This window comes from Hemicordylus capensis, chromosome 4 (genome assembly GCF_027244095.1).
Source record: "Hemicordylus capensis ecotype Gifberg chromosome 4, rHemCap1.1.pri, whole genome shotgun sequence".
Classification (NCBI taxonomy): Eukaryota; Metazoa; Chordata; class Lepidosauria; order Squamata; family Cordylidae; genus Hemicordylus; species Hemicordylus capensis.
In genome coordinates, this window is record NC_069660.1 from 167,995,589 (window position 1) to 168,020,101 (window position 24,513).

Consider the following 24,513-nt stretch of genomic DNA (forward strand, 5'->3'; position numbering starts at 1 on the left):
AGTTGGAACCGGGCCCGACAAACGCCCTGAATGATTGCATCTTACGCTTATCTGTGTATTTTTATATACACTGTGTATAAGCATTAACAGACACCTGTCAATAGATGTAACCTTTCCCACATTCTACCCCATGGATAAAATTGAATACTGACCACCTTAAGTAGCACAGTGGGGAAATGCTTGACTAACAAGCAGAAGATTGCTGATTCGAATCCCTGCTGGTATGTTTCCCAGACTATGGGAAACACCTATATCAGGCAGCAGCGATATAGGAAGGTGCTGAAAGGCATCATCTCATACTGCGTGGGAGGAGGCAATGGTAAACCCCTCCTGTATTCTACCAAAGAAAACCTGTGGGTGCCAGGATTCAAAATCAACTTGATGGCACACTTTACTTTACTTTAAAGGTGGAGCGGCAGTCCATGAGACCGGCCCCAGCAGCGAAGTTTTCTCTTCAGCCACGCTGTGGTGGGCCCGGCCGAGATGGCCCTTGACCCAGCAGCTGGTCCATGGAAGTGAAGTGTTGAGAGGGAGAATTTAAATTTGGGGATAAAGTACAGGAGCGCTCCTGCTAGTGAAGAACACCTCCATCTCAATTTGGAATGGTCTGAATTAATAGACGTTATCTCCTGCTCAATCCAAAGGAAAACAAATTGTAATGTTTCTGAACCCATTTTGGTTTGATCCTGTTGTATTTCTGGGGGCTTCATTGGACATGTGATGGGCTCCAAACATACCCTGTTCCTCTATACCCTTTGCCCTAAAACTTAGTTGATGATGCCTCCACTATTTGTGAGGCCTCCACCATTCCCTGGGCAAAGAATTGTGAAAATGCCAGCAGCCTAGACAGAAAAAACTGGGACATATAATTTTGCATGAAATTCAAGTATTCAGTAGGAATGTTTTGACATCCTGGAAAACTGCATGGGATGCTGTCATTTCAGTGGTTTTTGCTCAAGTCTAGGGAATAATGGAGGCCTTGCAGAAAGTCTCCTTCTCAGTGCCACAACTGTAACTTGGTAAATTTGGGGAAATGATGCAGTAATTGGGAATAGTGGTGCCAGGGAAATATATTATGAACTGAGCCTGAACTTCAGTTGAGCCTGAACTTCAGTGGAGTTTGGACTCACCTGCTAATGACCTTGGTGGAAGTGCATTTCTTAAGCCCCCACCACTACCATTTTGAATTGCAGTACCATCACTATGGACTTCAAAGGCCATGGTATTTAAAGTTCAGAGCTCTGGAGGAAAAAAGCATTACTATGGGTGGACATGGATGGCCAGAGGTGGTAATTGTAATTTTGTGATTTTTCTATATTGTGGTTTTATTAACTATTTCTGCTTTTCCTAGGATCATTGAGCTGTGCCATCAGTTTCCTCATGGTATCACAGACCAGGTGATTCAGAATGACATGCCTCACATGGAGGCTCAGCAGCGGGCCATGGCCATTAACAGGCTGCTCTCCATGGTAAGAACTTCCCCTATCTCAGGAAAGTTTTACTATGGTGGTTGGATTAAAAAAATAATAATAAGAGACTCTGGAGCACTAGATTGAAATAAGAACACTTATTACATTTGCTTTGAGAATAACATTATTTTATGGTTATGTAACTTGCCAGACACTTGGCTTATTGAAAGTGGCATGCTTTAACAGTGCAGAATTCTTACCATATTACCACTAATCTACCCTGTCTGATGCCCTGCATTTAGCTGAAGCAAATGTTGATGCCTTAGAACTATTTCACTACACCAATAAACCAAGGGAGCACTTGTGAAGCTCCCTTGGGTCCAAGTCTCGCTCGATGCCCTGCTGCCACTCCAAGGGCTCTCTGGTTGCCTCAGAGGCCCCGTGCTGGAGTGGGGAGGTTGCTGCACCTTTGGTCCACTTCTCTTGTCCCACCGCCTGGCCACCTCTGACTTCCTTGGTGATCCTCATCCTTCACCCTCCTCAGAGGTCTGGCCCTCATTACTGGCCAGAGCTCCTTCATATAGCTGGTAATAACCCATGCAAGTCTCTCAAGACCCAAGACTTCGCTCTGATCTTGCTCTTGGGTCTCACGAGAGTCACAAGGCCCGCCACTCTTCCTCCCTCCTGGCCCTGCCCTGGCATTGGTGGCACGCTTGGTAGCAGGGCCTCCACAACTGCACTGATCCCCATTTGGGGGACAGGAATGGCTCCCAAGATGCATGTGATTTGTGGTGGGCCCAGCCACCAAACAGGACAGCTGCTGCCGCAGGGCTTACCATACTCATGCCCTGATACCTCTGAACATAGAATCAACAGAAAGCTGTGGCCAGTCTGGGCTCCCTAACAAATATACCAGTATGTTATACTTTGTTTTTATTGAATTCACACATTACAATTTCCGCACATTACAACACAATATCCAATATTTACTTAATCCAATTTAATTTTATAGTCCAGGACCATTCATGTTGTTTTCTAATCTGAAACCATTATAGTAGAACTGTGGTAAAGTGTTAAAATGGTGTGTACTCTCTTAGGGACAACTGGATCTTCTGAGGAGCAGCACTGGCCTCCTCTATAGAATCAAGGAATCACAAAATGCTGGGTAAGCCCTGCTGTTGAAGGATCCACACTTTCTTTATACTACTCTTCTGCTACAAACATATCAAAAATGAATTTCCAAATTAGTTTATCAATATGATGGCAAAAGGCAGAATATTTAAAGATACATCAAACTAAGCTACTCGATAATACTACTCAGAGGTTACTCTAAAGAACTATTTAATTTCAATAGGACTTCTATCGAGTTATTTAGTCAGGATGTCACCTACTTTTTTATGTCAATCAATCAATTTTTATTACAGCCATAGGCCATACAAAAGACATACAAAGCATTAAAACAAAATATTATACATAGTAAACATAATAAAACAGAATAAAACAGTAAGCTCCTATAAATTAGACCTTAAACAAGATCTTAATCTAATAGCAACATAAAAGAATTTTGCCACCACTTTAGTGACCTCATTATTTTGGTGCTCAAGGCAGAAGTTCAAATAAAAGAGGTCGGCTCTTCCTGGACTAACAAAGGGGATATAAGTTCTTTCCTGGTATCACAGTAGAGCGAGCAATATAACAACACATGCGAAACCATTTCAGGGAGGCCTGCACCACAAAGGCATAAGCCAGAGTCTGGCAATCCCTTATCAAATCTTTTTTCCAAAAAGGCTGAGGGCAGCCCATTCATACAGGCCATAGTAAATGCTATCCTAAACTTTAAAAAGTATAGGTAAGCTAAATAACTAGCACCTCTATTCCCCAAAGGGGGCATGTTCCCTAAAAATAAAGGAGAACAGGTCCTGTTTCCCCAAGAAACAAGATTCTGATGCTCAGTGTCTTGGAGAGATTGTAAGAGTATATCCTTTGCCTTCTCAATTCCCATAAGCAGAATTTCAGAAGGAGATAGACCCATTTGCAGTATTTTATTGTTGACGTATGACAGCCAAGGGCTAGGGACTTACTATTACTTTATTTACGGTCAATGACCAAAAGAGAGATATACAGTAGTAAATGACATAAAATAGCATAAAATCCTTAAAATAAACATATACATATACCTAAAAATGGCAATTTTAAAATACACTCATAAGTTTGAGACTCTTATTTTAAAAACCACATAACAGTACTTAGCAACTATTATGGAAATTACTGAATCTTCATCGGCTAATAAATACTTTGCAAGAGAATCCTTGGTTTTTCCCTTCAAATTATTTAGCAGGGGATTAATTAAGTGCTGTCTTACACCCTGGTAAAGTGGGCACTTTGATAGAATATGGGCCATTGACTCAGTCTCCTGGCCGCAAGGACATATGCGCTTTTCGTAGGGCAGTTTGTTATACTTCCCGTATAAAAGTGCTGATGGGAAGGCATTAAACCTCGCCCTAGAGAAAGCCCATCTATGATTACATTGAGTAATCATAAACAAATAAGTAGCTGGGCTTAAGTCTGTCTTAAGCTGTGCAGATTTGTAAAATTGTGGTAAAATAGCCTTCTCATTTTGTATTTCTATGAGAGCTGTAGTCGCACCAGCCTCCAACAAAAAGGCGGCAGATAATCTGCAGCAGGAAAGCTTATGCGTTATTTCCTTGCACCAAGATGCTTGTGGCTCTACTGCCAGTAATTTGGGGATTAATCCTGTTGGGGAAAGATGCAGTTTTATCCAGTAGTTTATCGATAACATCCAGGGCTTGGACTCCAATTTAAGAATGCCCACCTCTGAGCGGATCACTGCGTTGGACACACAGTTGGGGGCACCAAATAGCTTCCTCAAGAAAAGAGGGCTAGGGAAAGAGTCTCTCCATAAGAACCAAAAGTAGGAGGGCTCCTGATATTCCAAGCAAAGTTTGATCCATTTAATAAAGGTAAGCTTCCATGCTTTAGAGCAGGGATTCTCAACTTATGGGTCCCCAGATGTAATTGGACTTCAGCTCCCATAATTCCCAGCCAAAGGCCACTGGGGCTGAGGATTATGGGAGTTGAAGTCCAATAACATCTGGGGACCCACACATTGAGAATCTCTGCTTTAGAGGAAGTAGTAAGGGATCCAGACTCTAAACATAGCGCTGAATAAGGTACACATCTGGGTACCCCCCAAAAAGCCCTATGGAAAACTGATTGAACCCTTTCCATCTTAGATTTTACTCCCTGAATCCAGAGTGGAACTTCATAAAATAATTGAGCTACGATCTTTGCTCGAAAACCCTGGAGAGCCATAGGTATATACTGGCCTCCTTTGGGATAGTAAAATCGCAAAAGAGCATTGAGGGTTTTACGTGCAATAGAGATAGAATACAGTCTTTGAGATTTCTAATTAAGATTATATTGAAAATGTATACCAAGATATTTAAATTTATACACCTGCTCGATATTTTCCTTGTTTACCACCCACTTGTAAAGTTTCCTAGCTTTAGTAAAAACCAGGACCTTAGATTTCTCATAATTAATAGATAAGTTATTATCATTACAATAGCAGGCAAAAGCTCCCAGCAATTTTGAGACCAAGATGGGTCTGGGACAGCATCACGGCATCATCCGCATATAGCAACACTGGCGCACGAATATCGGCCAGTTTGGCGGCATGTGAATCCACTGATCCTAAACACTGCGCTAAGTCATTAATAAAGAGATTAAACAAAGAAGGGGCCAGAACACAACCCTGCCTGACCCCACGAGTGACAGGAATTAAATCAGTTAATGCCCCATTAGGAGCATATCTGATTCAGAAGAAAGAATTGACATGGAGCTGCATAATCAAAAATAACAATCTTTTGTCCATCAAGGATTTCCCAATTTTGGACCACAGTAATTCCCTAGGAATAAAATCAAACACAGCTTTTAAATCCATAAAAGCAGCAAAAAGTCTCCCTTTGGGAGCACTAGAATATTTACATGCTAGATGGTTCAAAATCATACAGTGGTTGAGAGTGGAACGACCCGCTCTAAAGCCTGCCTGCTCGATCCCTAGGATCTGCTGTTCAGAAATCCACGCTTCAAGTTTAGATAACAAATAAAGGGCATATACTTTACCCACCACTGAAAGCAGGCTAATGGGCCTATAGTTAGACGGGTCAAGATGGGAACCCACCACAAAGATCGGGACCACTATTGTTATTCTCCATTTAGCAGGGAAGATACCTGTACTATTTATCGAAGTAAACAGATTAGCTAAAACTGAGGCCCACCAGTTCAGCTTGGCTATCAAAACCTCTGAAAGAATAAAATCAGGGCCAGGAGCTTTACCAGTTTTGAATCGACTTAGTAAATCAGCTATTTCACCAGACAAAACCGGAGGCCATAGAGGTAACACCTCAAATGAAGGTGACGCAGAGAGTTGCGTGGGTTGAGCATCACTATAGAGAGCATAGAAGTGGGATTCCCACATTTTAGCTGGAATCCTACATAACATATTAGAATGGTTTGCCACTGAAATGATTTTCCTAAAAGCATGACTATCTTTGTTGTTTGTGGTCAATATTAGCTTGTCCCAGGTGTTTGTTAGCACCTGAGTCTTGGCAGACCTAAGGCTCCTTTTATAGGCCTTCTTTATCAAAAAATATGTTGATGGAAGATTGTGATTTAAACTCAATCGATATTCTCTATATGTGCCCTTCAACTGATCACGCAGTCTTCTGCAGCATGAATCAAACCAGTTATTAGGTCGTTTCTCATTATACATGCATTGAGAATGTGGATAACTAAAATGTGAAATCTTTTGAAACAACACACCTTCTAGGACCTCATAAGCAGTAATCGCTGGCAGACCCAGTTGATCTAATACAATTAAGTTGTACAAATTACTTCCTTCAGAGGAATCATATAAGGTATTTAGCTCATTTTCAACTTTCTTTGACCATTTGACTTTTCAGCCCAGTTTAGCTGGTCTTTGCTCAATCAGACATGAAAAAGGGGTGTCCCCACCCCCCCGAGGAAGATCTAAACAGGTGAGCATCGGAAGATGATCACTAAAGATATGCTCATCCACCTCAAAGGATGTAACCTAGAGGACTTTTTTATGTCAAGCATATGTTGACATAATGGGGACGGAGCCAAGATGGCAACTGGCCAATAGGGATGTGCACAAACCTGTTGGCCTTTTACAGGCCTCAGAACAGGTTTGAACACAGAGCCGTTTCGAAGTTCGACAGTGGGGGGGAGTGGCTTTAAGGGTGGGTGGGTGGGTGGTGCACCTACCCTCCCCCTGCATTTCCCCCACCAGCACACAAGTATATAAGAGCCCGTTGGGGCGGCAGCGAAGTAGTGCAGCCACTGTTGCTCTAAAAACTCCAAAACCAGTCCATGGCTCAGACACCCACAGCTGGACCACCCTGATAGAAGTGACCCCTCCTCCCAAAGATGGCTGAAAGTGCACCCATCTGACTTTTATTCAGAAACTGACACTGAAAGTGAGAGTGACAGAGACAACCCTGGAGCCTTATCCCCCAGGCTTCCCTTTGCCTCCCCTGGATGTCCCATAACTACCATAGCAGGGACTTCTGCTGCACCAGACATGTGCCCCGGAATGCTCTTTGCCTCAGACCCTCACTTTGACAGTGTAACTGCCCTCCTCACCCTAGAAAGACTGGTCACACCATTGGCTCCCCAGGCCCTCTCTGCAGTGCCCCCTCACTCGTTGCTGAGAACAACTTTTATGACGGAAGAACTGATTCACAGAAACCGTTTGGCAACCAGTGAGAGTTTGGCAGAGCCTCACAGCACACACACACACACCCCACCACCAGCAGCATCTCCTCATCATGAATCCAGCAAAGCCGTGGATGTACCCTACACCTTGCAGGACCTGGGTACTGGTGTGTCTTTGGGCAGTGAGCTTCATCTTGAGAGCACTGGTGAGCCAAGTACCCAAGGCAGTCTACTTGAGACAGTGAGCACTCAGGACTTCCCAACTGACCTTCTTGGTCTGGTTTCAGGACAGTCGACTTCCAGGGAGGAAGTGTTGGACCAACTGAGTGCCTCACTAATGCCCCCAGGGCCAGAAGGGTGTAGATGCCACCCCCCCCCATCTTGACAAGAGCTCCAGTTCCCTAGCTTGACCACTGGAGATTCTTCAATTCCTGCACAAAATTCTCCTGTCCAAAATTCAACTACCACCTCGACCTCGTGATATTCTGCAGACGAGCATAAGATCAAGATCCTGTCGTGTAATGTGGTTGGGTAGTTCCGTAGAGATGCAGACTGCACCAATTTCCTCTCCCAATTCAATATAATCTTGGTGCAGGAAACCTTGGTTCAGGCCGAGGAAGACTTAAAGGTGGCCTGGGGATTCTTGTGTCCACTTCCCTATGTATATCAACATCACCCCTCACTCCCCTCATACAAGCTCCTATTGCTATACTACTTCACCTGGGCCCTAACTCACTACACATAATCAATACGTGTCTCCCACTACAGCGTTGGAAACCCGAAATCAGTGCTACATGGGTGGAATTAAAACAATACACCAATGAACTCTTACTGGCCAGCCCTGGTGGTGTTGTGGGGGTGACTTCAATGCCAGGCTGGGGCCTGATGACTACACACTATTTTCCTGACACCAGCTCCCACTGCCCTGCATGGAGTCTGAGCACACACCCCTCTCCCACCACTCAAAGGACCAAAGATCAAACTATGCAGGACTCTGCCTTGCAAAATCAACTGCTAGGCTCAGCCTCCATATGTTAAATGACACTTTTGCAGAGGATCATCCATGAGAATTTACATATTTATCTCGTTTATAAACAACTACCATTGATTACTTCACTGTTTCTGGGAATCTGCTACCGTTTGCCGATAACTTTAAAGTAGTTCCTCACCTGGACAGCAACCATTTCCCTATCTTCCTTCAACTAATGTCTCCCGACCAGCAGATTCACCTGGATGCCTGCTTCCTCCCCACAATCATGCCTGCAGGATAAGCCAGGTGTCGCACCAAATGGACTCCCCAGTTAGATCAAACAATGAAGGAGCTGCTGGCCAAAGAAACCCGCTAGACCTAACATCAGGTTACCAGCTAGACCTAATATCAGCAGATCCCTCATGTGACCGCCTAGAGACTTACGAAACCCTAGTCCATGTGCTACAAAAGAATCTAAGCCGTAAGGCCGATCCCCCTGCAAAGCTGCCTGTGCGCCCATCCAAACAATGGCTTGACAAGGACTGTGTTGATGCCAAGAAAGCTCTTGTTTTTGCCTACCATATCCACAAATCTAGCACAGGCATGACCCCGCCAACTACAGCTTGCTCAACACCACCAGCAAGCTTTATGCTAGACATCTGCATGAAAAACTTAAGAACTGGCTAGACCAAGAAAATCTAATTGCAAGGAACAAGCCAGCTTCAGGGAGGGTAGATCCATGACTGATCAATGCCTGGTACTTCAGCATCTCATTGACAAATATTATTCTAACAACTCAGCTTCCCTTTACACTGCCTTTATTGATCTCAAGGCTGTCTTCAGTTCCATCTCCCAAGTATGGGAGAAGTTGGAAGCCTCCTTAATCAACCAACACCTACTTTACCTGATCTGCTTCCTTCATGCAGATACAACCCACAAGGGCACCTCACAAACCCTGTCCTGACACAGAAGGTAGTTAAACAAGGATGCATTCTGGCCTGGCTCCTTTTCCTTTTTCATCAATGACATGATGAGACATCTCAGTAGCCCAGACTTTCACCCTTCCCAAGCTGGCAGATAGAAGCATCTCCTCCCTGCTTTATGCTGATGATGCCCCAATTCTATCTAGGATACCGATAGGCCTCAGGAGAGCATTGGTGGCCCTAGCTCAGTACTGCATAAACAATCAATTGGAAAACAATTATAAAAAAACCAAAGTTATGGCCTTCACTAGGAGACCCAAGACTCACACCTGGAGTATAAACGGCCACAAGTTCGAGCAAGTCACCTGTTTTAAATATCTGGGAGTGGTCCTGCATGCCTCCAGCTCAAGAAAGGCCCACTGCAACCATGTCGCCCTCATTGCACAGAGGACTTCCACTGCTTTACTAAAATTCCTACGGACCACAGGGGGACAATACATACCTGCCCCGCTTAAATTATTTGAGGCCAAGACACTGGCACTCAAATGGGGCCCACTCCAGGGGGCCCCCTCCAATCTTTCCCCTTTGGAGCGGGTGCAGTCCAAATTTCTAAGAGCAGCCCTTTAAGTCCCTTCTTGTGCCTCAAATGCTGCCCTATGCTTGGAAACAGGCATGATTACGCTTAAGACCAGAGTGTAGCTGTCCATTCTTAACCTCTGGCTTAAGCTATCTCTCAACCCTCTAGGTTTGGCCTCCTGACCTTACAGGACAGTTTTCAGTCTTCTTGGGAAAGGGCCGTGTGGTCCAAACTGCCACTCCTGGGCTTTTCTCCCCCTCTCCTACTTGCTATGGGCCATGATCAAGTGAAAACAGCCATCAAACAGAGGATAATGGACACTGAGTGCCAGGCTGACCTAGGTAGGGTCCCTGTGGCACTGGAGAGGTAGAAACCACAGAACATGTTCTTCTTCTCTGCCTCTTTTACAGAGACACTCGGGCCAAGCTTATTTCTCTGCTACTTCACAAGTACCTTGGTCGCCCAAACCGTATCTATGCCCAGTTGCTGCTTTCAGATGAAGTCCCGGCCTTCACATTTAATACTGCCAAGTTCTGCGTGGTAGCGTGTAAGATCCATTGGACCATGACGACCACATCAGCTCTGCATAGTTTTGAACTACAATCTATTCCACTATATTCTAGTGCTCCTATCATATATACTCTGTCACCACTTTTTCACTGTATATATGAGAATTTTAATAATCTCATAGCTCCCTACAAGGGTAGCAGTTTTTAAGTATCATATAATATAATGGCTCTTATTATTAGAGTAATAATTTTAAAGTAACATAGTTTTATGGTTCCATATGTCGTGTCTTATTCTGATTTTATAATATTGTATCGGAGTTTAGTAGTTTTATAGTTTTATTTACAACTTTAAAGTAGCTTTTTTTTAGTAATTAGCGCTTACAGTAAATATTTTGTCCCGTAATTTTATAGAATATCTATAGTAATCGTGCAGCAATTATAGTTAATAGTAATTTTAATGTAACATGACTTCATAATTTTTTTTAATGATCATACCATTTCATAATTGCTTTTAATAATACTCTACTGTACTATCTTATGCTGGTCTTGGACCATAATAAAGATGATTGATTGATTGACATAATCTCTGTAACCATTCTCTGTAAACTGCATCCCACATTCTAGACTATAGAATATTGATAGGAGAGAGGACAGTTATTTAGGGTTAAATAGCCAGCTTATACAAAGATCTTATCTCTGTGTTATTCTTCTGCTAGTACTAGTTCTTTTTTTATAGATAAAAGAAATCTAGTATACAATTCTGTATTGATCGAATCCACTGGGATCTTCAAAAACTAAAAGCTATTTCATGATTCTCTTGTGGCCATTTTGTTTTCTACAGTAAAATGAAGGGATCTGACAATCAAGAAAAATTGGTCTATCAAATTATAGAGGATGCAGGCAACAAAGGTAGATGTCCCCCTCCCCCCCAATGCCCTTATTCATTGTGGCTTTAGTGGAAGTCCATATTACTGTAGCTCTTTCACTCTCATATGAATTTGGGGGTAGATTTCAATCCCCAGCTATGTAAACAAAACATTGAGCCAGTTTGATGGGATACTTGCAAAGGGGAATCCTTGCCAGATTCCCCTTTAAAAGTAAAGGGTTAAATGGTGGGGGGGGAGGGGAAAGCCTTATATTACCTTTTAAATCCAAGCTGCAGTTGTGGCGGCTGGACGGGGGATGGTGGCAGGACTAGGGCTCCTTCTGCCCACCTCCCAAATGAGGTCCTGGGATGGCTGCAGCAGTGGAGACGTTGGAGGCAGTGGAGGCTCCTTTCACCCGCCCGTCAGCATCTTGAATGACCCTGGCTGCTGCACTGCTGCTTGTTTAGGACCTCTGTGCACGTGCTCAGGCTCAGTCTTGCCTAGCAAGAGAACTGGCTGCAAAAATACAATTGTTTTGAAAAGTATTGAAGATGGCCATATATAGAGCAGTGGCATAGCCAGGCTGAATCCAAAATTTGTAAAAGTTTTAAGTAAAGTAAATCTGGAGCACCCTGCCTCCCCTTTGCTGGCCACTTCTTCCCCCTACTGCTTTGCTCACTGCTTTGCTTTCCACTTCTCCCCACTTTGCTTACTGCTTGTCCACCTGCCCCTTCACTTGCTGCTTGTACCTCAACCCTCCACTCACTACTTATTCCCCCACCCGTGCACCATTCACAGGATTTTTGTTTGTTTAAATCATGCTGTGGAGTTGGTATGCATGTGGTGGTGTCAGCTGGCACAGAGTGGGGGTTAAATCTGATACACATCACAGGCAACAATGACATATGTGTAGAGGCCCTAAACGGGGACTCCTTCCACCCGTCCACTAGCCTCCCATCCCACATAACTCTGGCGGCCTGCTTCAGACCTGAGATTGCTACGCGGTGGGAACGGGGACAACGGAGACAGGAGGCAGTGAGTGAAGCAGCAACACCCTCCCCTGAAATCTGAGTGAGAAGAGAGAGAGGCAGGACCATGAGGGAAGAATCAAAATAATCTAAACAACATGGAGGTGCTCATTTTGGGAGGTCATAATTCGAGGAAAACAAAATAACTTCCTATTTTGGATGTCCAGAAGGAACAGGTATGCAGACTGGAAGTGCTCCTGGATTTAGGCTCACCCTGGTGTCTCAGGTTGAGGCTACGGCCAGAAGTACTTTTTATCAGCTTTAGTTGATAAGCCAGCTGTGTTCGTTCCTTGAAGACTATGATCTCAAGACTGTGGTGCACTTGCTGGTAACCTCTGGGCTGGGCTGCTGTAACATGCTCTGCATAGGACTGCCTTTGTATTTAGTTTGGAAACTTCAGTTCAAAATGCTGCAGCCAGATTGGTCCCAGAGATATCCCGGAGAAGCCATATTATTACGCCTGTTTTTTAAAAAACTGCACTGGCTGCTTTTATTTTTTTTAAAATTATTATTATTTTACATTTTATATCCCGCTCTTCCTCCAAGGAGCCCAGATCGGTGTACTACATACTTAAGTTTCTCCTCACAACAACCCTGTGGAGTAGGTTAGGCTGAGAGAGAAGTGACTGGCTCAGAGTCACCCAGCTAGTATCATGGCTGAATGGGGATTTGAACTCGGGTCTCCCCAGTCCTAGTCCAGCACTCTAACTACTATACCACGCTGGCCTTATGTTTCCAGGTGAAATTTAAAGTGCTAGTAATTGCTTTTAAAGCTTTAAACGGCTCAGGACTGGGTTACTTAAGAGTGTGTCTTCTGCACAATCCCCACTGCATGTTAAGGTAATCAGTAGGGTTTTATCTCCAGCTGCTCCTTGTTTGTTTGGTGGTGACTTGGGATTAGATTTTCTCTTCAGTCACCTCTGAACTGTGCAATTTGAGGCTTGACATTGTTAATGGTCTTCAAGAGAGACATTTTATGTGGCTTATTGTTAGATGCTGAGGATTCTAGGCTCTGTGATTTTTTATTTGCTGAAAAGTGGTATATTAATAGTAATACACTACTACTACTACTGCTAGCTAATAATAGTAATAATAATAATAATAATGTAGTCCATCTTGAAAATAGCCTTATTTTTAAAAAAAAAACACCTGGGCAAGCTGGTGAACCCTGTAGTGTACTCTGAGCCATCTGATTTATTTGTTGTTTCTCTGTGTAAATCGCCCTGCGCCATTTTGGAAGGGCGGTATAGAAATAAAATAAAATAAAAATCAGTTAACTCTGTCCAGCAGTTCTGGGGGTTTCCTAGCAGTGATTTCCCCCATGCAGTCATTCTGCTAAAACCCACATAGGATATCTCACCTTTTGCTAGAATTGTGAGGACCTTTTCATAACCTTTTTTGTTAGTTATGCACAGGGTGGATTGATTTAAATCACTAAGAGAAAACTTTAGTTAAATCACTGATATAAATCAGGTTTTCCACTGATAATTCTTTACATATTTCTATGCAAATCTGATCACTAAAATGTTAATTTATAACTTGATAGAGCATTTACAAAATCTAGAAAGATATACTTTGTGTAATGTTTTAGATATCTTGATCTTTACTAATTTATAAATGGTACATGATACCAAGTTTTTAATGTAATGGATACTTTTACTCATTATCTTTGTCAAACTGCCTGGATCCCCATGTTACTTACACTTGACACATTTTCCTTTTTACCCAGGGAAGGAGTTTCTTCAAAATATTACCAAATAGTGTGTGTCTCACTTGCAAAAACTATGACAGTTTTTCTGTGGCAAAGTGTGGGGCCATAGAGGCAGCTGTGTACTGAATAATGCCTGCCCTTTTCCTTGCTGCTGTTTTTCTACTCCACCTCCTTTCCTGTATTGTGTCTCTGTCTTAACTCTTCTGCCATGGCCCAGCCCCACCTCAAAACAACTATCCTGCTATCCAGCCTGCATCTTTGCACATATGAATTTAGTCTGCTTAGAAATAGAAATGGAAAGCTCAGAATTTTGAAAGCAAGAGCTGGTAGATGCTGGGCAGATTAGCGCCATTTCTTGATATGAAACTGAAATGTATGCCTGTTATTGACTGGTGTGTAACTCAGCGTTTGTGATAGAGAGTCATTAATTCATTTTAAGGACACTGTAAGTGTTTTGATGAAATTCAATTTTAACTATGTTATTTTTAAAATGAGAATTTGAAATTTAGAATTTTGTTTACATATTTAAAAATCAGATTTAATTTTTTAATCAATTTTTAAAATTGATTTTTATCCACTCTAGTTACATAGAATCATTTTATTGAATTTCTTGGTATCTTAAAGTAGCCTGCACAGTTTTGGGAGTTGCTGGTTTTACATAGAGATTTTCCCCAGTGTTTTTTGTAATAGGAGAAGAGGGAAAATGTTGGGGTGGGGAAAGAAGCCTCATGGTCCCGAGTTTGCACACATGAAAGAGTATTGTGTCAGAAATGCATAGATACTTGGCTGAGTTAATTTTCTACCATTTTAAAAACAGGTATTTGGAGCAGGGACATTAGGTATAAAAGTAACCTTCCCTTAACTGAAATCAACAAGATTCTGAAGAACTTGGAAAGCAAGAAACTCATTAAAGCTGTAAAGTCTGTAGCGGTGAGTGATAAATAATTTTGAACTAGCTGAACCATGTAATCTATCACTATGATACTTGAGCAAGTACAAAGAAACATTGGATTTGCTCTAGTTTTTGCTCTGGGTGTCTTTGAAAAATATTGGAAGTGCCATCAGATGAATGCTCAATCTGCATTTGCTTGGTAGCACTCCTGAAGTGAAATTCAGGGGGCTACACTTCTAAGGGCTGTTTCACACATTTTTATGGTAGCAATCTTGGGATTGGCACTGAGTGACAGGGAGCAGCAGGCAATCCTGGCTACCTGAGGAATGTATCTATAGGACATGTGGTCTGTTTTTGTCCCAGGTTTCCCAGAATAAAGAAAGAGTTATTAGCAGTATTCATGTACAGTGCTCCCAAAAGGGACCTTATAATCCCTACCCTAACCCCATGCTGATGCACTCTGAACCACACCCACACTGTCCACAGTTATAGTGTTTGCACAAATGCTGTATTTATGGAGAGATTCTGTCCCTGGTGCAGAATCCTGCGGTGCCCCAGAATTCTGCTCACAGGAAGAATCTTTCTATAGTACAGCATTTGTCTCTGAAAGAGCTTCAGAGCAATGAGATCATTGTGGGGTGGGGGTTGCTTCTGAGCATACTCTCCGTGATGCTGTACATGAATACAGCGTTCCCAGTTTTAATGATGTCTGAACAGAGCTCTAATACTTATATAACCATCACTGGGAACCTGACACTGGTTGCATAGAAGCAGTGATATTTATAGATGCAGTTTGTTGTATGGAGGTGAGAAAAGCTTTGTGTTCACTTCTTTAACATGTGCTTATGATATTTTGCAGTATAAGCACATATTTTGTAATCATAAATTTATTTTCCTCTTAAGAAAAACAGTTGAACAAAATCTCTATACCATTCATTCACTAGGCTTCCAAGAAGAAAGTATATATGTTATATAATCTGCAGCCTGATCGTTCTGTGACAGGAGGAGCTTGGTATAGTGATCAAGACTTTGAATCTGAGTTTGTAGAGGTGCTAAATCAACAGTGTTTTAAGTTCCTGCAAACTAAGGTAAGTGAGGTGCCTGTTTTCTTCATATTATGTCATGACTTCAATCATAAGAATCAAATGGAAGGGATAGTCTTTGCTTTGAGTTTTTCCCCACTGAATTTTCTTCCATGGTATTGCTTAGCTTAAGCTGGCCAGTATTGCTTAAGCTGGCCAGAGCTGAGAGCAATCTTTGTACAAATGCTGTACTTCTGGAGAGATTCTGCAGGAAACCAAAAGTACCCATCTGTACTCAAATCATTGGATTACAGCCAGTGTTTTTGCTTATTTTTCATTATTATTATTATTATTATTATTATTATTATTATTATTATTATTAATAATAATAAATAATAAAAATTCTGCAAGTTGTAGTAGAGCATGAATTCTTGTGGCTCGTGCTGGTCTTTGTTCAATTATTGCTGGACCATATTTCTCTGGTGGTGGGGAGGTCTAATATTCCCAGCTATTTATATATGTCTGTATCTGAAAAGGCCAATTTGCAAGGTTTTTACTATTTCTAGATAAACTTTTATACTGCCTTTCATTAATTTTATCCTGGCAGTTCACTGAATTAAAACTACAACAATAAATCTATTAAAAAACCAAACCATAACAACCAACTATAAAAACAATAAAATGAAGTAAGAGAAGCAGCAAAAACAGAGAAGGATCAAAGGCCTGGATAAATAGCAAGGCCTTTACTTGCCTCTTAAAGGTAGCAACGGAAGACAAGAAGTGGACATCCACCAGGAGAGCATTCCAAAGCCTGGGGGCAGTAGCTGAGACAGCCCTGTCCCATGCTCACAACCATTGAGCCTCTCTCAATGTCAGCACATGGAGCAGAGCCCTCTCTGATGACTGTCAGGTGGGCAGAAATATTCAGAAGCAAGCAGTTTTTCAGGATCCAAGCCATTCCATCAGGTCCAGTGTGACCCAGAAACAGAATATATGGGAGGGCTCTGCATATAGCTTGGAATGGATTCTGAATGCTTCCAATGCAGTTGTTGAGGACACATGAGAACATACTTCTGTTTTATTTATTTATTGTTTACTTTTACAATTATATCCCAAACAATTAATGACTGAAAGACTCCTGTCCCCAACACTGGAATCACCAAAAGCAAAAACCAGTTTAGCTCCATCCCGGGGTGATAAAATGCATCCTTTTACTTTCTCCCATACATGAGTAAGAGAAAGTAAAGCTATTTTCCTCTGTGAAGAAATAAAGCACCACCTTTGGGGTTAACTTTGAAGTGGGGGCAGAATCAGCACACTATATATGGTTTAGCCTCTGTTATCACTCTAGGGGAGATACACTGCATGTGCAAATGTCCACACGGCTATCTCTGTAATGTGCAGGATCCCCTTTCCCCATTGTTATAATCACAGGCATTTCACCAGTTTGAATAAGAATTCAAAAATGTGCAGCCTTTTGAGCCTTGAGGGATTGTACCCTCTTGAATCCCTTGAGTGATACAAACACAGATTTGGAAATTTCACTGCAAGTCTAAGATCTACAACATTTGTTTAGAACAGGAAATCCTATGGGAACAGGAAGCCTTACACTGCATCTGTAATCTGGAATTAATTCATATGGTGCCAAGGAACATCTTGCTTTAAAAGTGGCCTGCATGTCACATCCATCTCATGTCTCTAAAATTATCGTACCCTTAGAATGTGCCCTTCTGTGCTGCTGGTCATGGGCATTTAATGTGGGTTATCCTTCCCAGAGGGTCCAGAGGCAGGACTATGCAAATCAGACAAAGCTTTAAGAGCCTGGCAAGGAGAACCCCACCCTGTTTTTTTAATTCTGAATTCAGCTCCAAAGACAGCCACACTCTTTGCTCATGCTGGCCTATATCTTTGTTCGTCAGACTATCTTTTCTTGCTCTATTCTTTCCTTTGAGACATCATTTCCTCATCATTTATTTTCTTTTGTACTCTTTCCTTTAAAAAAAGGAAACGTTACTTTTGTCTTCACTTTACTCCCTTTTCCTCCTTTTATTTTCCCCTTCCCTTTCTTCCACTCTTCATGGCCTCTAAAACTTCAAAAGAGCAAGTTTATATTGGTTCTGAGGGGGGAAAAGACTAATGAAGGCTTCCCACCCAAGAAAAAGGTGGGAACAAATGGCCACCAGAGGGAGTGCACCCAGCACTAGGCATGTGCACAGACCGAGGTTCATGCACTAGTTTAAATATGAAATGGTTTATGGTGCCACCAAACTAGTTCGGCAGTTCAAGCGTGGCGCCAGTGGGATGGGCAGTGAGCGGCACCTTTAAAAAGGAGTACCGCTGGCATGCACATGGCCTCCACCCATGCACAGATGCTATTTGCATGTTCAGCATGTTTGCATGTTCAGCATGCATGTGGAAACCATGTGTGTGCTGGTGCCGTGCATGGGCTGCTGTGGGAGCACTGCCACAGAAGGACACTGCATGGAGCAGAAGTCAAGCAGTTAAGGACCTGCTGTACTCTCTTTTAAAGGTACTGCTCAGCAGCGCCCCTAACCAAGGTTAATGCACATACCTATCCAGCATCACTAACTCCTTGCCACACCCTGCTGCTCTTCTCATCTTGACCTGGGAGACGGTCCATCTAGACTTCTGACTGTGATTCACACCACCAGAGTCATAAAAAGAGATCCTAATTGGAGCTTTGGGCAATTCCCACCCCCCACCCAATAAAAAAAGGCCCAGAAAAAGCAGGGCAGAAGCCCAAGGCAAAGTGCCATCCACAACCATTGCCTGCTGATGGCTCCACTGCTCCACAAGCTTTGCCCGCTGATAGCCCTGCTGTAGGTGCTTCTGGTGTACCTGAGAAGCACTGGAAGCACCCACAGCCATTGAAGCCTGGCACCAGCCCCCTTCCTGCTCAGCCATCAGAGCCCTCCCTGGCCAACTCAGGAACCACTTAGCCAGTTTTCCTGCAAAGGAGTGGCCTCAGTCTTTGGAGCTGGTGAGACCTACCCCTTCTCATCCCTCTCCCATCTTCTATTCAGCTCCCTCAGTCCCCTGAGGACCCCAGGCCAGCCCCATCCCTGCCTGAGTTACCTGATCAAGCGCCTGCAGTATGGCAGGAATGGTTCCAGGGAATGTGGTTCCAGGGAATGTTTGCAAAGACTCTTCTGGAGTATTCCCAATCTAAACAAAAGTATAAGAAAAAGAAATGTAGGAGAAGGACTCTTGACTCCTCCCCCATCCTCTTCCCCATCTCCCATCCTCCTCAGGTTCATTGCCTAGAAAACATAAAAAGAACCACAAAGGGTTCAAAAAACCCAAGAAGCACCAAAGCAAAACCTATGCCATCCAAGCCCTTTCCTGCCCATTCCTCTGATATACCTGATTATACAAATATGAATACAACAAATATTTATATACTACTTTTCAACCAAAGTTCCCAAAGCGGTTAACATGGAAATAAATAAATAAAAGTGGCTCCCTGTCCACAAAGCACTCTAAAAACACACACCATAAGATAGACCCCAGCAACAGCCACTGGAGGGATGCTGTGCTGGGGATGGATAGGGCCAGTTGCTCTCCCCCTTCTCATTAAAGAGAATCACCACTTTAACAAGGTGCCTCTTTGCTCAGTTAGGGGACTAGGGTTATGATTCTCCTGTTCCCCGTTATCCTTAGGACCCACTCCCAAATATGCAGAATCTGCCCCCTGACTACCCCGACAGGAATGTAGTTCCATTCACAGAGGAGGGTGAATTGTCAAATGACCAATACCCTGACCCTATAGCTAAATCTCAGAGCCTTTTATGGCAGAGGATTTCACCTCCTTACTAACTAAGGTGATAACTATTCTAGGCCTACACTCAAGGGAGATGTGCAGCCCCATCTTAAAGGATCATTGGTGTTCCCTAAGCCAAAGACTCAGCATCCTATAATACTTTCCCCAAGTGTTTTGTGGCCACCATAAGACAAGAATGGTGAGGACCTGCAGCGAACTGATGGGGTAGCCCAACAGCAAATAAGTTTTTAAGTCCTCTAAAATAATGGGCCTACTGAAAGTGCCTTCCACAGATGCACCAGATGTGGCATTATTGTCCAGAGCTATGTTACAAGATGGTGAAAGCTCTTTTAAAGATCCTACAGGCTTGTCACAAACTAGATGTCCACAGTTGCCTCAAGACATACCTCCAATATGCTTCCATCTTCTGTTCCACAGACTTTCTATTTGTTTCGGTTTTTTGCCCACCGCCATGGGGGCAGAAAGTTTCATCATCCACTATTACACAATAGATCAAAGCCTGTATTTGCACATGAGATTCAGAATTGTGACTTCTTTCACACATTACTTTACATTCCACTGGTTCCGCGGTCACCTCAGCAGCATTTTCAGCCTATGCCTCTCTTCATGAGATCTGCAGGAAAGCAACTTGGACATCACCATCCACCTTTATTTGTCACTAGAAATTGGTGCTCAAGCAGCTTTTCACTGCAAAGTTCTCCAGTAGGTTCTTCCTCCCCAGTAGATCTGGACGTCACCACCTGGGAGACAAAGCCTGTTGCATATCGCACACAAGATGCCCTAATTTAGCAGCAGAGAGAAGAGCATTGGTTACTTACCATGAAGGCTTCTTCAGGGGCATCTAGGCCCGCCCGTCTGGACTTCCATGTTTCCTGGATAGGTTGAGATCTTCACTTTGGAGTTCATAATTTTCCTTTTCTTTTTTTGTTCTACTCCAATCTGTCATAGACATCTCTGTCTATGACAGATACTCATACTCTACTTCAACCTGTCATAGGCATCCTATTCAAAACTGGGTGGGATTCCCTTTCCCACCCAGGGAAAACTCTTGAAGTTTTGTCTGATTTGCATAGTCCTGCCTCTGGAGCACATGGGAAGGATAACCCACACTAGATGCCATAGGATCCAGCAGCAAGAAGAAGTCTTCGTGGTAAGTAAACAGTGCTCCTTTCTTAGAAAGTATAGGCTGCCCCTCTCCCACACCTTGTTTCCACTCCTTTTATTTTGTAGGCTGAAGCAGCTCGAGAAAGCAAGCAGAACCCTATGATACAGAGAAACAGCTCATTTGCATCCTCTCATGAAGTGTGGAAATACATCAGTGAGTTAGGCATCAGTAAGGTGAGATTGTTATTGAATTTCTTTCTATCTTTTTCTGCTCCATAATCAGTGCCCTGTGTTAACAAAATAGTGGCTATTTTGAAGCCTCCCCAACTTCTGCTGACCTGCAATTTAAAAAAACAACACACATTCTATTTTTCACCCTCCATCCTGTTCTAGAAAACATGTGAAAATAGTTTCAGATCAACCTCCTGTTCTTGACTATTCTTGTCTGTATATTGAAATTAAAATACCACACGCCCTGTGCTACAAATCTTTAAAGGAACTGGCTCCAATTTACAGATTTGCAAATTTTTTATATTAAAGGTGGGTTTTTAAAAAATCCTTCTTATTCCCCAATTTATGCAAAGAAATAGAACTAATTTTAATCATGCCTAGACATGCAGAATCATTAAGGTTCCTAAACCTTAAAATATTCAGATTTGGTGACACTGATAAAACTGCAATGTTTTTCTGGCATTTTAAAACAGATCTCACATATTTAGCAAAGATATAATCATTATATTTAATTTTTAAAACTCTGTCTTCTATGAGAGCTGAGAGATATCATAGATGTCCTTTGAACAATGTGTGTGAAACAATAGTTTTATAATACTGAGAACCACAAATCAACTGATATCTTAAGAAGTCAGTTAAAACTGAATCATGTTGGTTTATTATCAAGTCTTAGGAACCCGAATTGGTAAAAATAAATTGTAAAATTGAATTGTAAAAATAAAAATAAGTGCCTTGGCAAAATATTGGGCACAATTAGATAAGAGATTTATTAAATTATGCATGGTGTGGAGAAAATGAATAGAGAGAAACCTTCCATAACATTGGACTCAGTTGTTCAATGAAGTTGACTGGCAGGAGATTCAGGACAAAAAGGGAAAATTGTTCTTCATACGACATCTAATTAATTTATGGAATTTGCAACATCTAATTAATTTATGGAATTTGCTAAGCCAGTGGAGATGGCCACTGGCTTAAATGGTCTTAGATTAGACAAATGCATAAAGGATAGCTAACTAAATTGAATTTCTGTATTCAGAGGCAGTGTCATGCCTATTTAATTTTAAAAATGGATTTTTTGCCTATCCATGATAATTTTACTTTCCCTCATTTCTTTATATTTGCTTTCCCCACATAATTAGTGATACTGTTATTTTTGTGTAGCTGGCTTGGATTTTGTTATGGCTGGAAATTTAAGAAATGAGTTTTTCAGTGAAATATTCCCTAATGTTAATTCCCCAAAGCTGTCTGTTATTTTTAATATCCAAGATCTTTTTCATTTTCCTGAAGAAGAGGTAAAACTTCCCCAAAACACCCTAGGGCAGTGATCTTCACTACTTTTGAGTGGGGTCTGCAGCTCCCGAGAGCGCTCAGTCAGGGAAGGGATCATGAGAGAGCTTGAACTTGCCAGCCATGGCAAGAGGAGAAGAGAGCACATTTGAGCCGAGAGGAGGAGGAGGGGTGTGTGAGTGAGTGAGTTCAAGTGTGGTGGCTGTGATGACAGTCACAGAGCGAGAGAGAAAGAGTGTGGTGGCTATTGGAGGAGGAGGAGGGAAGCAAGAGAGAATGCAGCAGGTGCGGTGGGCGTGGCAACAGCAAGAAAGAGAGTGCCAGTGCACGCATGCATGATGGGAGGAGGAGGAGGGAAGCAAGAGAGAATGCAGCAGGTGCGGTGGGCGTGGCAACAGCAAGAAAGAGAGTGCCAGTGCACGCATGCATGATGGGAGGAGGAGAAGGGAAGCAAGAGAGTGAGTTGTGGTGGCTCAGGGGGACTAGAGGTGGCAGGAATGGGGGCGGGGGGGGAGAGTCAAGCCAGGGGCTACCACTGGTATCACACAATGAAGAACAGTGCTCTAGGGCAGAGTTTCTTAACCTTGGGTGCCCAGATGTTGTTGGACTACAACTCCCATCATCCCCAGACATGGCCTTTGTGGCTGAGGATGATGGGAGTTGTAGTCCAACAACATTTGGGGGCCCGTTAAGAAGCCCTGCTCTAGGAAACCTTGTACAGGGTCAAGTATCTTGTATCTGTATACATATCGTCCTGTGTTACAGAGCAATTCTATTGTTTGTTTTTTTGACTTTGTTTAGGTGGAATTGTCAATGGAAGATATTGAAACCATTCTAAACACATTAATATATGATGGAAAGGTGGAAATGACTATCATTGCTGCAAAAGAAGGAACAGTTGGCAGTGTTGATGGGCATATGAAACTATACAGAGCAGTCAACCCAATCATACAGCCTACTGGTTTAGTTCGGACACCTTGTGGGCTCTGTCCAGTAAGTTTTCTCTCAGGAATAATATGATGCCAGATATTTAATTGATGGGACACATGCAGGCTCCTTTCACATTAGGTAAAGGTAAAGTGTGCCATCAAGATGATTTTGACTCCTGGTGCCCACAGAGCCTTGTGGAGGGGATTACCGTTGCCTGCCTTTCAGCATCTTCCTATATCACTGCTGCCCAATATAGTACTAGTGGGGATTCGAACCGGCAACCTTCTGCTTGTTAGTCAAGCATTTCCCCACTGCGCCACTTAAGGTAACTCTTTCACATTAGGTCACCCAAATAAGTCTACAGAACTGACTAGCATACATAATAAATCCTATAGCCTGACAAAATCCTAGGAGGCAGGAACTGACTTTCATTCAACCAAAGTTGTGTGTATTGGGATTGTGCTGAGGGGCCTTCTGGTTGAATCTCAATTGTTTTGGCACATGTTTTAAGAGTGAAAGAATGTTCTCAAAATAATCATGTTTTCAAAATGTCTGAAATCTTACACTTTTCTAGTGTGAGAATTTGTCCTACCAAACTGAATAATTTTACAAATGCAGTGCTCTTGGAAAGATGGATTATACTTGACAAAGCACTGTTTAATGTGTGAATAGCTGTTCAGGCTTGAAATGGCATTGTCTTTGGAAAGTAAGAATTTACCAAGCTCCTCCACAATTTTGTCATGTATGTTTATTTTATTTTATTTTATTTTATTTATTTATTTATGTAGTAAAACATTTTTATACCGCCCAAAACTTACGTCTATGGGCGGTTTACAACAGAATAAAAACAAACATTCGTTAAGACAAAAATGAGGTGGGGGACACACACACACACACACACACACACACACACACACACTATAATTTAAGTTTTTTAAAAAATATATTTTAAAACAGCATTAAAACCATTAAAACAACATTAATTAAAAGCCTGGGTGAAGAGATGTGTTTTTAAAGACTTTTTAAAAGCTGTCAGAGATAGGGAGGCTTTTATTTCACTAGGGAGCACATTCCAAAACCTTGGGGCAGCAGCGGAGAAGGCCCATCCCTTAGTGGCCACCAGACGAGCCGGTGGCAGCTGCAGACGGACCTCTCCAGCAGATCTCAGTGGGCGGTGGGGTTCATGCCGAAGAAGGCGTTCTCTTAAATACCCAGGGCCCAAACTGTTTAGGGCTTTATAGGTTATAACCAGCACCTTGTATTTTGCCCAGAAACATATCGGCAGCCAGTGTAGCTCCTTCAATACAGGAGTAATATGGTCTCTCCGAGATGACCCAGAGACCAGCCTGGCTGCCGCATTCTGGACCAACTGTAGTTTCTGGACTACGTACAAGGGCAGCTCCACATAGAGCGCATTACAGTGATCCAGTCTGGAGGTTACCAGCAGATGTACCATTGTTTTAGGGTCATTCACCTCAAGAAACGGATGCAG

General features: G+C 42.6%; 1 protein-coding gene and 1 long non-coding RNA gene across 3 annotated transcripts in view; one reads left to right on the forward strand and one right to left on the reverse strand.

Annotated features, from left to right (window-relative positions):
- POLR3F (RNA polymerase III subunit F) overlaps positions 1-24,513 on the forward strand; it is a 34,299-nt gene that overhangs the window by 2,103 nt on the left and 7,683 nt on the right. Inside the window, exons 2-8 of one of the 2 annotated variants that reach the window (XM_053313598.1) lie at positions 1,352-1,469; positions 2,507-2,574; positions 10,990-11,057; positions 14,571-14,683; positions 15,590-15,733; positions 20,700-20,807; positions 22,893-23,084. In XM_053313598.1, coding sequence (XP_053169573.1) covers positions 1,352-1,469; positions 2,507-2,574; positions 10,990-11,057; positions 14,571-14,683; positions 15,590-15,733; positions 20,700-20,807; positions 22,893-23,084 — 811 coding nt within the window. The remainder of the gene's footprint in view (positions 1-1,351; positions 1,470-2,506; positions 2,575-10,989; positions 11,058-14,570; positions 14,684-15,589; positions 15,734-20,699; positions 20,808-22,892; positions 23,085-24,513) is intronic. The other variant, XM_053313599.1, reaches the window with a different exon arrangement.
- Positions 2,374-20,102, reverse strand: LOC128352979 (uncharacterized). Its single transcript, XR_008320755.1, has 3 exons — positions 18,764-20,102; positions 11,291-11,530; positions 2,374-2,623 (listed from the first exon to the last, which is right to left on the reverse strand). It is a non-coding gene; the product is annotated as an uncharacterized LOC128352979 (long non-coding RNA).